This window comes from Xenopus laevis, chromosome 6L (assembly GCF_017654675.1).
Source record: "Xenopus laevis strain J_2021 chromosome 6L, Xenopus_laevis_v10.1, whole genome shotgun sequence".
Taxonomy (NCBI): Eukaryota; Metazoa; Chordata; class Amphibia; order Anura; family Pipidae; genus Xenopus; species Xenopus laevis.
This window is the reverse complement of record NC_054381.1, coordinates 73,561,281-73,578,033: the sequence shown is the minus strand read 5'-3', so window position 1 is coordinate 73,578,033 and position 16,753 is coordinate 73,561,281. Positions and strand designations below refer to the sequence as shown.

General features: G+C 37.9%; 1 protein-coding gene across 3 annotated transcripts in view; it reads left to right on the top strand.

Moving 5' to 3' along the window:
* ahrr.L (aryl-hydrocarbon receptor repressor L homeolog) overlaps window positions 1-16,237 on the top strand; it is a 180,490-nt gene extending 164,253 nt beyond the window's left edge. For all 3 annotated transcript variants that reach the window (NM_001127877.1, XM_041565207.1, XM_041565206.1), the window contains 5 exon segments: window positions 472-605; window positions 5,259-5,458; window positions 6,219-6,325; window positions 12,802-12,937; window positions 14,865-16,237. In NM_001127877.1, coding sequence (NP_001121349.1) covers window positions 472-605; window positions 5,259-5,458; window positions 6,219-6,325; window positions 12,802-12,937; window positions 14,865-15,975 — 1,688 coding nt within the window. In that variant the 3' untranslated portion in view covers window positions 15,976-16,237.
* Window positions 16,238-16,753: the final 516 nt, after the last annotated feature.

The following is a 16,753-nucleotide window of genomic DNA, read 5'->3' as shown; positions in this document are numbered from 1 at the left end:
AATGTTAGTGTGTTGAGCTACTGTGCTTGCTTTCAAGTGATCCCACATAACAAATGTGCTGTAATAGCAGCTGTTTCACATACTGCAGTAACAAGCAGCTGAGGCACTCGGAAGGAAAAGCACTCAGCTGCATAACATGAGTAACACGCTCTTTGATCATTTAGCTAGTGGAAGGTACAGTGGTGGGAGAAACACATTTACGGCTGGCACTGGGCAAAGTAAAGGGCATTTAAATTAAACTGTTGAATGAATGCTAAAATGAATCAAATGTAGAATAATTCCGTCCATTCTTGTCCTTAGTGTTTAAACATGTACACTAACAGGGTAATGTAATAAAAGTCAGTAACGGGAAAAATATTTGAAATTGTGAAAACGTATGCCTCTGCGTGAAAATTCCTTTTACAGAGTAAATCCTTGCAGGACCTTGACAGGCTGTATCTCTCTCAGTAATATTTGTGTTTCTTTTTGCAGGAGAAGATGTCTTCCTCAACAAACTTTTCGAAGCAGAAGAGTCTGATTCTAGCCCTTCAGCATATTCATCATTTCTAAACCGATGTTTCATCTGCCGTTTCCGCTGCTTGTTGGATAGCACTTCAGGGTTTCTAGTGAGTAAGAGATATAGCAACGGTCTGAAACCTGAATTTTTGAAGCTTGAAAAACTAACTTGTGTTAGTTTGGACATGTTATATGCATAAATATATACCTGTATACCTATATATAACAGGGGGCATGCTGCTGTAGAACCCAAATTGAAGTGAAAAATAATCAATAAAAAGTTGTGCACACACAAAAAAGTTATGACACCAGCACACAGGGAAGTATACAGCAGAAAAAACTTTGCATGCCTACATTAATTTCACTTGGTTCCACCCTCTGCTGTGTATACACAATAAAAGTGTGCACAGCTGGTACTTTTTCCACAAAGTGCCTACAATTTAGTGGGAATAGTAACTTGAAAGTTTCTATATGTAAAACATTTTAATACACATTGTCAAGGGGGGTATAAATGTTACATAATATACAGTCATATGAAAAAGTTTGGGAACCCCTCTTAATTCTCTGGAGTTTTGTTTATCATTGGCTGAGCTTTCAAAGTAGCAACTTCCTTTTAATATATACCATGCCTTATAGAAACAGTAGTATTTCAGCAATGACATACAGATAATTTGTAATATGCATCATAAAAAATTAGACAGTTGCATAAATTTGGGCACCCCCAACAGAGATATGACATCAATACTTAGTTGATCCTCATTTTGCAAATGTAGCAGCCTCTAGACACCTTCAATAGCCTTTGTTGAGTGTCTGGATACTGGATGGCAGTATTTTTGACCATTCATTCATACGAAATCTCTCCAGTTCAATTAAATTTGATGGCTGCCGAGCATGGACAGTCTGCTTCAAAACATCCCATAAATTTCCGATGATATTCAAGTCGGGGGACTGTGACGGCTATTCCAGAATACTGTACTTCTCTCTCTACACAAAGGCCTTTGTAGCCTGTGTTTAGCAGTGTCAGACTATCCCACAAGGATACCAGGTAAACTCCCGATGGGCCCAGGGGTCAGTGGGCCTCTTGCTTTTAACCATTTGGCCCATTTCATGGTCATTCTATATTTCGTAGGCTTAATAATGGAAGAATAGTGTATAGTAAGTAGATATAAAAGACTAGGAGAATAAAGAAGTTAAGTGAAGAGAGGAGAAATAATATTTGGAAAGTGGTCCCATGGTCTAAGGTTTTCTGGTGGGCCCACGGTCTGAGGTTTTCTGGTGGGCCCTTGGCATTCCAGTCCGACACTGGTGTTTAGGGTCTTTGTCCAACCCCTATGTAACTTCAACTTTGTGACTGATGCTTGAACATTATTCTGAAGAATTTGTTGATATTGCGTTGAATTCTTTCGACCCTTGACTTTAACAAGGGCCCCAGTCCCTGAACTAGCCACAAAGCCCCACAGCATGACGCCACCAAATTTGACACTAGGTAGCAGGTGTTTTTCTTGGAATGCGATGTTCTTCCTCTGCCATGCAAAGTGCTTTTTGTTATGACCAAATAACTAAATTTTTGTCTCATCAGTCCAGAGCACTTTGCTCCAATAACATACAAGCACCATCTATTCATGAACACAAAGTGGATAGGCTTGTTTTGCTCCCAATAAGGATTAACTATATCTTAATGTGGATGAAGTACAAGGTACTATTTTATTATTAATTAGAAAAAGGAAATCACTTTTAAAAATGTGAATTATCTAAATAAACTTGAGTCTATGGGAGACGGCCTTTCTGTAATTTGTAACTTTATGGATAATGAGTTTCCAGTTAATGGATCCTATACCTGCACTAATAAATAATATTTAGATGGACTGATTTTAATTTTGGAAATCATGGTTTGTCCTTATCTATTTTTTTCCACAACAGGTCCTTCTCTGCATCCCAGCAGGATTAAGTTGGCAAGATTTTTATTTTTTACAGTTTTCTTTCTAGAAAACACATGATTAACCAAAAATGCATTTGAGAAAAAACTGTGATCAATATATGTTTGCAGCAAAAATTCAGTCAGCCCCATAGTGTTGAAAGGGTGTTAGCTTTACGATTGCATTAACTTAACTCAATAATTTAGACAGTTATCTATATGCTAATGCTTTTAAATATTCATACAATATATATATATTGCAATCATGTTAACTTAGGTACATGATTGTCAAAGCAAAAAATGATATTTAAAAAAACAATATATCTAATTTATAAAGCCTTGTTTATTACAGTTGCTAAAAATTTTAATGTTTGAAAACTTATTTATGCCTAGTTTAGCACTTGAAAAATATAGTTTTAAAATACTGCATGGTTTAAGAGTTCTTACAAATAAACAGTGAGAACATTTTCATTGTAGAGTGCAACATCTCCACCTTCTGGCAAAGTGAAGTAATTACAGCAAAATGTGTACTTGTATAGTACACAAGAACTGCTACAGCTCTGGGCTGCCCAGCGAGCTTAGCTTTTGAACCAACTCACAATACAAAAAGTATATTGTCAAACAAAACTTTTACTTCAGAAACATACAGTGCAGGCTGCAGCCATGCAAAACACATTTGAGATAATTACTAATCAGATATGTAGCATGTTCTATTAGGTCCGCATGATATTTTATAAGATGAAAATTAACCTGCATTTTATTCAGTGGATTCCTGCATAAATTGACAATGAAGGCATGATCTGGTCAGTTTATTTACAGGTTCATAATTTTAAAGGGACAAGAGGAAGCCATACATTGCAGTGTGAAAACTTTACTGGTAATTTAGGGTTACCACATAATCTCCCTAAGAACTTTGTAAAATATGATGTTGATCACCTTTTTAACAGAATACATGAAAAATATTTTCTATGTTCACGCATTAACTCATACGAGCTTTGCATTTTATTTTACCTCAATTGTTTAAAATACAGGTATGGGATCTGTTATTCAGAATGCTGGGGACTTGGGGCTTTACGGATAAAGAGTGTTTCGGCAATTTGAACATTCATATCTTAAGTCTAAGGGTGTGTTTTATTGTTACAGAGAAAAAGTCTATAGGAGACGGCCTTCCATAATTCAGACCTTTCTGCATAATAGGTTTCTGATAACGGACCCCATACCTATATTAGCAATTTTTAGGTAACTGAAAAAAATTGTAATGATTTTTCTTTGTGAAGAGAGTAAGATAGGAGCTGCCAAGTCAGTTACATTTAAAATGGTGCTTTAACCATTTATTAGGCCACAGAGTGTGAACAAAAAGTAATTAATGTTTTCGGTGGACGAGCCTTCCTTCATCAGCTACTTAATAACATTTCTGAAATGTATCTAAAGTTAACAGCTCCTTCCACCTTTTGTGGTATAGTGGACAGGAAGGGCAGCATTGGCGACTGAGGTTAGGGCGATGGACCCTTTAAGGTGGTAGCCCCAGTGGGCCCCTGACACCCGTATCCAACACTGGATCTTATTACTGCTGCCTTGCAGCATTTCAGTTTCAAATGTATACATATTTTAAGGATGATCTGACAACTCTACCACTATAAAAGTTATGATATCTAATTACTGTAAGTGGCATCAAGAGTATTATCTAGTAACATGAAAAAAGTCTACAACAAACTAGTAGTCCATAGCAATCAATTAGCACTTAGCTTTTATTGCTTTACTGCAGTTTCCTAATAGTCACAACATTGCCAAAGAGATAATTCACCAGTACCAATTCATGCATTATGCTGCAATATGAGCCATTTCCCATAAAATATTATCATAAGGGACATAAAGAAAAAATAACAGTTATAGTTCTATAGTTATAAGTCTTTACTGTAACCTTCTACTAACTGGCCTCCCTAACTCCCATCTCTCCCCTCTACAGTCTGTATTAAACACTGCTGCAAGAACTCATCCAAAAGAGTACAGGCCCCTCCGCTGCTGAAGTCCTTATCATGGCTTCCTATAAAACAAAGAATAACTTATAAACTCATCCTCATAACCTTCAAAGCCCTTCATTCCTCTGCACCCAACTACATCTCATCTCTTGTCTCTCTATATGTTCCTGTACAAAACCTCCACTCCTCTTAGAGCAACCGCTTGGTTGTACCCCCCACTACTACTGCTGTTTCCCGTATCAAGCCCTTCTCTCTTGCGACTCCTTATATTTGGAATGCCATTCCTAAATCTCTCAGGAGAGAATCCTCCTTCAATGTTTTTAAAAGAAAACTCAAAGACTACCTCTGGGAGCACCTGGATAACACCTGAACTGGCACTTATATAAAAGTGTAACCCACTGTACCTTAATACCCCTCTGAATTGTGTCTGTATGTTACCCTCCCATTTAGACTGTAAGCCCTACGGGGTAGGGTCCTCTAGCCTTTTGTTTCCTTGTCACTGAGCACTTAATCTGCATTGTAATTATATTTTATATTTATGTGAATTGTATTCTAATAATGCACTTATTGTTACTTTTTATTCCAATGACCCCTTTTTTGTTACTACTAATTTATTATTTTGTTGTACAGTGCTTTGCCCTCAAGGAGCGCTTTACAAATAAAACCATACATACATACATACATACAAGTCTAGCATTTCTAATTGCTTTGTAATATTTAAGAACTAGCACAGACATTCAGGACAATAGTTTGATAGCTTCTGATCTGAAAGCAGAAGTCAAATACTTGAATACCTGGTGGTAAAAAAAAAGTTATTTTATCTGATTACTTAATCATGTGATATCGCCTTTCTCTTGTGCATGCTACAGACAATGCAGTTTGAGGGCAAACTGAAGTTCCTCTTTGGTCAGAAGAAAAAAGCATCTTCGGGAACAATTCATCCACCGCAGATGGCGTTTTTCTGTGTAGCAGTGCCACTTCTGCTTCCCCCTGTCACCGAGATTAAAACAAAAAGCGTGCTTATGAAGACACAGAAAAAACCTGGTGCGACTTCCAACTCGGAAAACACGTAAATCATTTTTCTATGGAATACTATGCTCTATGTTGGTAGACATTGGAAATCCCCTCTCTCATAAATACATTTCTGTAATGTTCTCTGACCAGATAAGATCATAGCATATCAATTCCTTAAAAAATATTAAATTATTAGTAGTTTCTTAAGGAGGAAGTTACACATAGTCAAAACTCTGCACCCACATTCAAAGTATTTTTTTTTTCTATAATTGTCTATGACATTTTCTATAATTGTCTGCTCTATAGCCTTATTAAAGGAAAACTATACCCCACAAATGAATACTTGAGCAACAGACAATTTATATCAAATTAAATGGTATATTAAAGAATCTTATCAAACTGGTATATATATTTAACTAGATATTGCCCTTTTACATCTCTTGCCTTGAACCACCATTTTGTGATAGTCTGTGTGATGCCTCAGAGGTCACCTGACTAGAAATACTACAACTCTAACTGTGTGGAATCAAAAGACACAACTCTGTCTGTTAATTGGCTCATGTGACCTGTATAGTTTGTTTGGTATGTTTGTGTGCACCGTGAATCATATGATTTTCTAATTATGATTGCCCAATGGCACATACTACAAAAAAGTATATTATTATAAAAATGGCTCATTTACATGAAGCAGGGTTTTACACATGAGCTGTTTTATGCAATAACATTGTTTGAGAGGTATAGTTTTCCTTTAAAATGTACAGTTTTGTTCGTATACATTTTACCAGATGTTAAATAGGTTTTTTTCTTTCTTGCAGAACAAAACCTTTCCCAGGTGCATATGAAGTGGAGCATGCTGGAAGAAACAGTCACCAGGGGACTTGCTTCCCTAACATTTTACATGATCCAGATAATCAGATTAAATGTAAATATCACTGCTGGTTATCACAGTAAATACATACTTATAGAGCCTTCCCAAAGACTCTAAAACATAAACAAATTCAGTCATTGCCTCTATATAGGTTCAGTATCATATTCAGATAAAATGCAAGCAGTAGGGAGGAAACAAAAGTGCTGTACCTATAGGAGACACACATAGACAAGGGGGGATCAAAATGCTTGCATAAAGTTCCTTGGTCAGAACTAAACTCAGGACCCAGCATGATTTGTAATGGGGTTTTTTTCTCAATTGTGATGCATGAAGTGAATGCACACCTAAAGGACAAGAAAAGTCTATTAAAGATATTAACTCATTGGACAGACATACCTGTACTGTGCTCTGCAGCTCTGTACAATCCCTTAATTGTAAATGTATGAATTAGCATTTAGCAGAAGTCTAAAAAAATACCCATAGATCACCTCACCCTCACTAAGACCAAGACTGGGAGCTTGCGCAGTAGCGCCTATTAGAAAACTGTGCATGCACAATTGCTGCATTTATTGGCAAGCATTTCCTTACACCGCTTTCCTTACATTTCCTTGCACAGCTTGACCCTCAGCAGGTGGAGGAAATTTTGCTGCATGCACAATAGGTTGACGGTGGCCAATATTAGTAACATCAGGAAGGAAAAGATGGGTACTGCGTCAGAGTGCTATATTATCAAGTCAAATGATGTGAACACAGGCTAACTATCAAGTTTTCCCCTAAATATATGCAGGGGGTATTTTCTCATGTAATGAAAACTTATGTTAATGGGTTTCCTTGTCCTTTAAAGAAAAAATAAATTTGAAGGGCAGGACTACATGGCCGATTCAGCCGAGATCCGACGCGCTATGCAAAATCACAGGCATCACGTCGGATGTGACGGAAACAAGGTAAGTAATGGCAGTGTCAGATCGTGTCGCATTGTTGATGTGACACGACTGTCGGATGCAGACGCAGCGTGCAGCGTCTGCATCCGACATTTGTGTCGCGTCGCATCAATGCTGCTACGCGATGCGACAATTGAATTACTGACCTTGTTTCCGTCAAATCAGTCGTGACGCCTGCGATTTTGCGCATCGTGTCGGATCGCAGCTGAATCACCCATGTAGTCCTGCCCTAAATCACCGGAGGGTGACAAATGTTAGGCACCCTCCCCAGTGATTTTTATAATTTACCCGATACCCCAGGCTGGTGCTTCAGAAAACTGAACTGAGCACAAGTGCAGTGGAGCGTGCATGCACCCATGTGATTTTTTCGTTAACCCTTCACCCTCAATTTATACAAGGTCTCAAAAATGTCCATCATTTAATCAGCATGGAAAGTCCCAATCCATTGAGATGCATAAAATGCATTGCCTGCAATATAATAATAGTTAATAACCCATTAAAATCATGTAAGATCAATAAATATGTTATATCATTACAAAAAGCATCGTAAACTAAAAACTAAAACTCTCATTCAATCCTTTGGGCACAAGAGAATCTAGTCTTTTTACCCATGCTGCCTCTTTTCTTACCAACTGTTTCCGCACATTACCCCCTCTCAGTGGATTAACCTGTCCACTGAGAGGGGGTAATGTGCGGAAACAGTTACGGTCCATCTCACCTGAGAAACAGTATGTTTATCATGAAAATATGCAACAGATAATTCAGAGAACCCTTCATTTTTTTTTCTTTCTCTATAGTATAGTTTTGTATATTACTTTTATGCTCATTTAGGCGAACCTTAATAGATCTACTTGTTTGTCCCACATATGGTAATCCACATGGGCACTTTAACATGTAGACTACCCCAGTACTGTTACAGGAGAAATGTCCATTAATCCTAATGGGTGAACCTTTTGTGGAATGAAAAATGGTATCACCTTTTATGATGCCAGTGCCATATCAGCAATTGTTTACTTTGCAACTTAGCTTTGAGATGTTAGCTTATGCAGCAACTTTTATTTTGTACATCTGCAGTACTTCAGTGATGTAGGTATAAAAAAAAAAAGTATTGTTGGGGAGTTGAGACAGAGACTTTTTATACTTCATATTTATTTTGTGCTGCTTGATGTATAAGAAGCCATGTTGCAGTTTTACATGATCTCAGATGTGTTTTCTTTCAAGCAAAGAAATTATCTCACATTTCATTCAGACCAAATCACCTAAGAGAATACGTGAGGTTAGCCCAGAAATATCATAAACAGCCTTAATAATGACACATACAGGAACCATTCCTGTTCTAGTCATATGTTTATTTAATATATCTACTTCTTCACTTGCCAGAACTCCACTCTGTTATCCAAAAAAACCCAAGGCTAAATAATGTTCATTCCCACTAGAGTATCTATGAGATCATTAACCGTAATAGTAGTGCAGTATTTATTTAACAAAGTTTCTTTAGTGAATATAAGAATACTGAATAAGCAATACTAATAATGCATTTGGAGTAAATAAACAGTTTTTTATTTACTTTTTATGATTTGCTTAATTGTATAGGTCTAACTGTAGTATGTGCTTTGTCACAGAGAAGGTCTAGCAGGTGGCAGGAATAGTAGCTATTTCTTTAATTTAAAAAGGGTGCTGGTGGCATGGGGCAATTTTGGTAACTGCATAAGTAGAAAAAAAAATATGACCTATTTTCCCAACTCAATCTTAATTTAATTTTGTCAGTGGCATAACCAGAATTTACAGAAACCACAGCAAAATAATTTTAGGGCTTTCTTAAAGTTTGGGGAAAATATATTATTTAAACAGACTATATTGAAATTGTATATGTCAGTGCCCAACTGGGCCCCCTAAACTGCTAGGGCTCCCAGCAGTTTTACAATTTGCTTCCTTTGTGCCCTTGGATTTTATATATGCTAAATACAGTTTAAGTCCATTTGGGCTATTCTGCTTGGCTGATTCTTGATACTGATGGGATAGTTATATGCTGGCTATGAAAGCGTTTTTTTTATTGGTTTACCCAGTAAAAAGAAGACCAGGTCTCTGTATATTGTCAATCGCCTAATACTGTATGTATCTCCTCCAGAAAGGTAACAGCAGATAACATGGCCAAAAAGGTATAGGATTGTGCCCAGTTCCTGAATTCCTTCCTGCAATTTGAGAGGTTTGGAATGTAACGTATGGAATCACAAACCCAGAACTAACTCCAAGGTTCCGATCTAAGCCTGCTCTTCTGCCTGTAGCAGCTGCCTTTGGCTTCGGGTGGAACCCTCTGCTATTCAGATGCCACCAGGTCTTAATATGGGAGAACGAAGGAGAGAGTTCTGGGCAAGGGAACTGTATGTGAAAACAGGAATTCAGAATAGTCAAGCATAGGCCGAGTCGATACCAATACAGGAAGAGCAGTACAGAATCAAAGGCAAAGATCGTGGACGAGGTCACAGGCTACCCCGCGATCAGCGGGGTGGGTGTCCATGGCGTCCCGCTAAACCACCAGGGACAGGTACATTTATTACATGGGAACAGTTTATTAAATTTCATAGGAGTGTCATATAACATAGCATCATAATCTTAAACATTGGGCTCAGCATGCAAGCATTCAAAGTGCAAAAACATCAGCTCTTTACCTTTTTTGTGCATCTCACACACTGCCTTCCTCCTTTGCTGACTTGCTGCAGGTTAGGACCTGCGGCTATCAACCATGAATATAGTGGTACTTGATTAGTGGTGACCGTGTTTCCAGCACTGCTGCAGGTAGTTTCCAATTCCTATAAGCTCAGAGCTCTTTCATTGTCTTTTCTCTATTGTAACAAATGCCTATGTTTAGAAGGAGGAATGAAGCCTGTTTAGGGCTGACATGGGGTTAGCCAGGGCCCCCCTTGCCCCCAGATGTAGCCTAGCCTCTCACTCCCCAGCCCCCAGGTAAGAACAATGGAGGGGGCTAACAGTGGAAAGGAAAAGAGGGGCGGGCTAGGGGAGCAGGCAAGGGGAGGACTGCTGGTTTGGAAGGTTTTTTTAAGGGGATGTACAGTAAAATAATTCAGACTTACTTGTGTGGCTCTAGGAGTACGAGTTGGTCATGGTGCAGGCCTACCTTTATTGAGTCGTGAGTGTGCTTCAGATTTGGACTGCACGGTCTTGTCTGAGGCATGCAAGAGACTGGGATAGCGCCGTTTATGCACAATGAGGGAGCAGGGGGATGGGCTAAAAAGCGTTCACGGAGGGCGCCCCATGATCTCTGCTTCATGTTTGACCAACTTTTGGGCAGTGAGCCCATGTTTTTTGAGAATACAATTTTTTGGGCAGCGAGCCCACGTTTGGAGAATAAGAGCCGCAGCTGGGGTCAGGGTGTACCTAGTCCTTGATGCTTAAACTGTTAAATAAAGCCTGTGACCACCACAGATACGTCTCTGTGTTTTAATTGAATGGTAGGGACACATCCTGGGGGATAGGGGGTTCCTTGGCCTAACGTTTTGGGCAGGGTGTTTAGAATTGTATTCATAGTGGATATTGTGCCTTTCTGAGCAAATTCCCCCAGGGAGTGTTAAAGGCTTAAGGAAATGCTTCATTAGGAGGTATTTAACATACATTTTTTCAAAATTCTGTAGGTTTTCAAACCAAAGTGGCAGGAGTTTGTTTGGAGCTATGATATCATGATATTGTGACGTAAGTGCATAGCTTATGTTTATCTTTTGGACTGTACCATCTGAAGTATAGTTTTCTTAGCTGATGTGACAGTAGAGTCTGGGAAACACCAGAGGTCTCCTGAAGTCCATGTAAATGCTTATACTGTAGGGTATAATATCGCATTTTCAGGGAAACTATATACCTGAACATTGCAGGCAGGGGCATAACTTCAGAATTCCAATAAATATTGGTGAAACAGTTCAACTTCTAGACATTTTGGGGCCTGAATAATAATTTCTGTGGGGCTCAGTGATAAAGTATCTAGTTACGCCACTGATTGCAGGTCATTATAAAAATATATAAACAGCCAATATGTAAAACAGTGCTTAACCAAAATAAACAACTTTCATAAAAATATACTTTTCTAGTGGTATGTACCATGATAATATATTGAAAACTTCCATATTAAGTACTAACAGCTGTCCACTACTCACACATACTGTACATGCTAGATTACATCAGCCAATTCATGGTTAGCACTATATATCTGCTTTATTTCTTGTCAGGTGATCAGTGAGTAAGACACAGACTATAACAAAATGATGGCTCAAGGTAAAAGATGCAAACATATAAAGGAAATGCCCTGTAGTTGCAGGGGGTCTGGACAGCGGGGTCTGCTTCCTCCTTTAGTTCTGAAAAATGTGCGCACCTGTTGCAAACTATTGGGTGGTCTGTGAGTGGGGGAGGTAGCAGCATGCCCTGTGCCCCTCCGAAGATTTTTTAGCGAGAGGGCCCAACCATTCTTCTTACACCGCTGGATGCAAAAATGAAAAATTTACTTGTAGAAAGGTATGCCAGTTTGGTAGGATTCTTTAATAGGTCACTAACAATTATGTAAATTACATCTTGGTTAAGTGTGTAATTCCATATGGACTGTTTTGTGCGTTATATGTATTACTGAAACTTCAGAATCATCTTAAGAGGCTCTTACATTTGTATTCCTACCCCCTTCCCCTCTGTGCAAAGATTCAGCACCTATCTGTCCTCCCTTTCCAATCTCAGAATGCAACAGGTTACTGCCCCAAACCCCCAGTGCCTGTGTGAAGTACTGGTCACTCTTACAATCTTTAACAACAGTTTTCTAGCACTTGTATCCACTGCAAACTTTTCTTAATGGGGTACACACAACAGCATATGTTTGCACTTTTTTATTTCCAATTTGTACTTGTATATTAGCCTCGCATCCACTTAGACTGTAAGCTCTACGGGGCAGGGACCTCCTTCCCACTATGTCTCTTACCACATACGACTTAAGCTCTTTGTGCTAAGATTCTGTATATATTTATAATACACAAAAGCCATGAATATCCTGTAAATTATATCCTTATAAACGGTGAGTTCTGATGTCATCCGTTATAAACAGTGAGTTCTGATGTCATTTCTGTCACATGACTCATTGAAACTTGTGTATTATAATAAATAAAGTACCCCCAGTTGCAAAATATGAGGATATTAGAAGTTACCTCGGAGTTCCATGACCAATATAAAAACACACCTTCGGCCTCGTGTTTTTATATGGTCATGAAACTCCTCGGTAACTTATAATATCCCTATATTTTACAAGAGGAGGTACTTTATTCACTATATTATGTGATTTGTCTCCCCCCTGTATACTTTTATATATATATTGTACTTTTATGCACTGTACAGCGCTGCGGCTCCTTAACAGTGATTTACAAATAAAGTTATACATACATACATACATATTCACATACATTTCTCTCCAAACTTACAATAATGCAGCACGTTCATTCAACAGTAGAAAAAACACATTTTTTTCACTAATGCACAGGTACAGCTTTTACAATCTTGAAATATGTATTGCATCTGTCTGACCACATGTTGATGTTGTTTCCCCAGTAATGAATTCTGGTGATAATGGAATTTCATTTTTCAAAGTTCGAACAAATGAAGACCAGTGGGTATGGGTAGAAGCAAATGCACCACTACGATACAGGAATGGGAGCTCAGACTATATCGTAGTTCCTCAACAAAGGTAAAAGTCATGAGATACAATTTGAAGAGTACTGTGCACATATAATATAATTATGCTTTTGAATCCATTATTTTTAATAAATTAAGGTGCTAAAGCGTTAATACAAACGTGTTTGGCTTTCTACTGTGTTCACATAAAAATTGCATGCATCAAGCTGCTGTACATAATTTTCATGTTATGTAATCAGATCCAGGATTCAAAGATAAACATTTTAAACTGGATCCAGCTGGTCATATTTATATTCATTGTAACTCAAAAGAAATTAATATGGAGATGCAATTCTTATTTCCATATGAAGTTGCAGCTGTATTAAACTGTCTGGATAGCCAGTGTCGGACTGGGATGACAGGGGCCCACCAGAAAGCCTTAGAACTTGGGCCCACTTTCCAAACTATTATTCTTCATCTCCTCGCTCAATCTCTTTATTCTCCTAGTCTTTTTTTATCTACTTACTATATTTATATATTCTAGCCAAATGGCTAGAAGCAAAATGCCCGCTGACACCTGGGCCCACCGGGTATCCCTGTGAGCCAGTCCTACACTGTGGATAGCAGTGAGTTAAATGATTATGCTGTGTACAGGTGAAGTAGTCAGACAAGCACAGTAACTTCTGTTACATTTATTATAACATGGCTGGTAAGACTGGCCTGTTCCATACTTGTTCACAGCTTAGACAAGAAGATGAAACAGGAACATGTATGAATCATAAGACAAATTGCAAAACCACATTAATTTTAATTCATAATTATAATCAATAACCATGGACCCTGGCCTGGCACTGCTCGTTACTGAAACACATGCAGTCCTGGGGTACTAGTCTAGTAAATGTTGCAATGCCATCTTGTTTCCTGTCTATGGGACACAGTACAAAAAAAGTTGCTTTTAATGTCCAAGTTCAAGTTTTACACACCTGCACACAGTCCAAGGCAGCTTTGACTGGGTTTTTTTTAAAGGATAGACAGAGATTGTTCCAGTGCATGTTACTTAATGCAGGGAGGGTCTATTATTGCTTACAATGTGATGTCATGTTTGACCTGTAACCCTGTGTGATTTTCTTCCTTCTCTTCCTGTGTATGCTCTCTATGAAAAAGTTCCTGTTGCAGACATGTTGTGCTGAGTTCTATAAAGCAGAAAGTATCCCTCAATCAAAAGAGACACTAAGGATCAATCCTCAGCAGTAGATTACTTCTGTATTCCTTGTTCTCACCAAATGATCACTTATATAAAGTGCCAGTGCAATAAATAATTTGATTAATTAACTAACCTTAGTTTAGGCTTGTGAACAATTTAAATATACAAGTATTAATAAAATATACAGTACTTAAAATAATTGTGTCCAATAAAAAATGTATACACTTTATACAATTACGAAGTGCTACAATGCCATATAGACCAAAAACCTTGTTACAAAAATTGATGAATTGGAAAATTTAATTAACCTGTATGGCATTGTAGCACTTTGTAATTGGAATACAAGTGTCTCTTTTGATTGAGGGAGGGGTACTTTCTTCTTTTTCTCTTTTTCATACAAACCTGATTGTACTGACATAGGTCAGATCCCCTTTTCAGTTAATCTAATAATATCTGTTGTTGGATCAATTTTCCCTTCAATCCGAGTTCTATAAAACAACCAACTTACTGTTCACAACGAAGTTGGTGTATCTATCCTCACCTACAGAGAAGCTGCACATGCAGTTCAGATCAGCTCTCTGCTAACAATAATAAGCACTGGGAGGTGCCTAACATATTGGCACTCCTTAGTAAGTAATCCTATCCTTGTCCTTTTTGTCATATTTTTAATAATTTATCTGTTCAAGCATTTTCTATTTATTTTATAGATTATAATTAAGCCTCTGTCTGGTTGCTAGTGTAAATTATTCTAATACTGCATGTTTATTGAAAACTTTTTGTGTGTGTTTTTTTTTAGTGAAGAAGAGATGAAGAAACAGGATGGTGTACTTGGTTTGAAGGGAAATAGAGAAGCATCGCTAGGTATCAATGATATGCCAGCTCTCCTGAAACATCATCTCCCCTGGGGTAAACAGGAGAAAGAAGATATGAAAGTCAAGTTTCAGTCAAACAAGTGTGATTCCTTTTTACAAGAAGAAACCAGTTTTTTCCAGAAACAGATTTCTGCATCCCAAAATAGCTGCCCAAGTGGTGCATGGGTAGGGAAAACTTCTGCCAGTTCCAGGATAAATCACCAACTTATTGGTTCATTTTCAGATAGGATAAATAGGCCTTTCTATAGTATGGATCAAAATACTCCTGGAGTTCACATGCTTGGCCGTCACCACCATGGCAACACTGAACACTTCCAGTCATACTCTGGTTTTCAGCAGCACACCTTAGACTCCTATCCTGTAGAACATATCAAACTTGAAAGTCCTTTTGTAAATCCAGAGGTACTTTATGACTCAGGGTTACCTTTGACCATGCCAATCAAAACAGAAAATGACTCTGATTCAGAGGGCCATCCAGAGCTTTATTCTGAGTGCCATACACATGCTTGGCTAACTGAGAACAATGGACTGAAAAAACAGTTAGACTTTTCAGAAGGTCTTCATCTTAAAATGGAATCGGATCTCAGTGAACAAACTTCTTGTTTAAAACCAAAGCATTATATGCACTCCTCTCACAGAAGTCACTGCTATGCATCGGGCACGCACATGAACCATTTCAATTCAGGAAGGCCATTTAAAGGGATTTATAACAAAGATGTAGGTCAGTTCTGCCCTCCAAAATGTGCCTATTTAGAAAGTGTGTTGAGTCTTCAAGGTGCAGATGTTTCAAACAACCAGTTTTATTCAGTGGCGACAGTAGATGACAAGAGTACTGGTAACCACCCTTATAAGCTTCAGTGTGAATTCAAAACTCACAGCCTTGTTCAAAATATCAAGAGAGAGCCTCTTGATTCACCTCCATGGGTTGAGAGCCAACAGGAAGCGGTACAGGCTATCTACCAAAAAAACACATTGATGGGTTTCTTGCCCAGCCAAATGCCACGCAATGCTGCAGAGTTTGCCTACATTCAATAATTTTATATTTTTATTTTATAGCTAAGAAAATATATTGCACTATTTCAAGATGAGGTCTTTTTTGTCTTTTTGTACTTTAAGGGGCACTTTTACTAGGGGTCGAATTTCGAAGTGAAAAAACTTCGAAATTCGACCATCGAATTGCAGTAGTACAATATTCGAAGTCTTTTTTGATCGAATGTGGCCATATGCGATCGAAGTAAAATCAGTCAATTGATTAAATCCTTCGATTCAAACTATTCTAACTTTTTTCCAAAAAAAACCTTTGACTTCTAAAAACTTAGCCAAATGTTGGCTATAGGTTCTAGGAGGTCTCTATAGGATGACATAGCAATTTGGCAGGTTTAAGGTGGCGAAGTGTCGAAGTCGAAAATTATTAAAGAGACAGTACTTCAATTTTTGAATGGTCGAATACTCAAAGTTTTTTCAATTCGAATCGAAGTCAAAGTTGAATTTGGCCTATTCGATGGTCGAAGTACCCAAAAATTACTTCGAAATTCGAAGTTTTTGAATTTGAATATTCACTTTGAATTCACTTCGACCCTTAGTAAATGTGCCCCTTAGGGGTTGATCACCTATAAGTTAACATTTAGTAAGTTATAGAATGGTCAATTCTTAGCAACTTTGCAATTGGCCTTTATTTTTTTTTTATAGTTTTTGAATTTTTTGCCTTTTTCTTCTGACTCTTTCCTGCTTTCAGATAGGGGCCACTGACCCCATCTAAATGCTCTTTAAGGCTGCAAATGTATTGTTATTGCTACTTTTATTAGTCAAATTT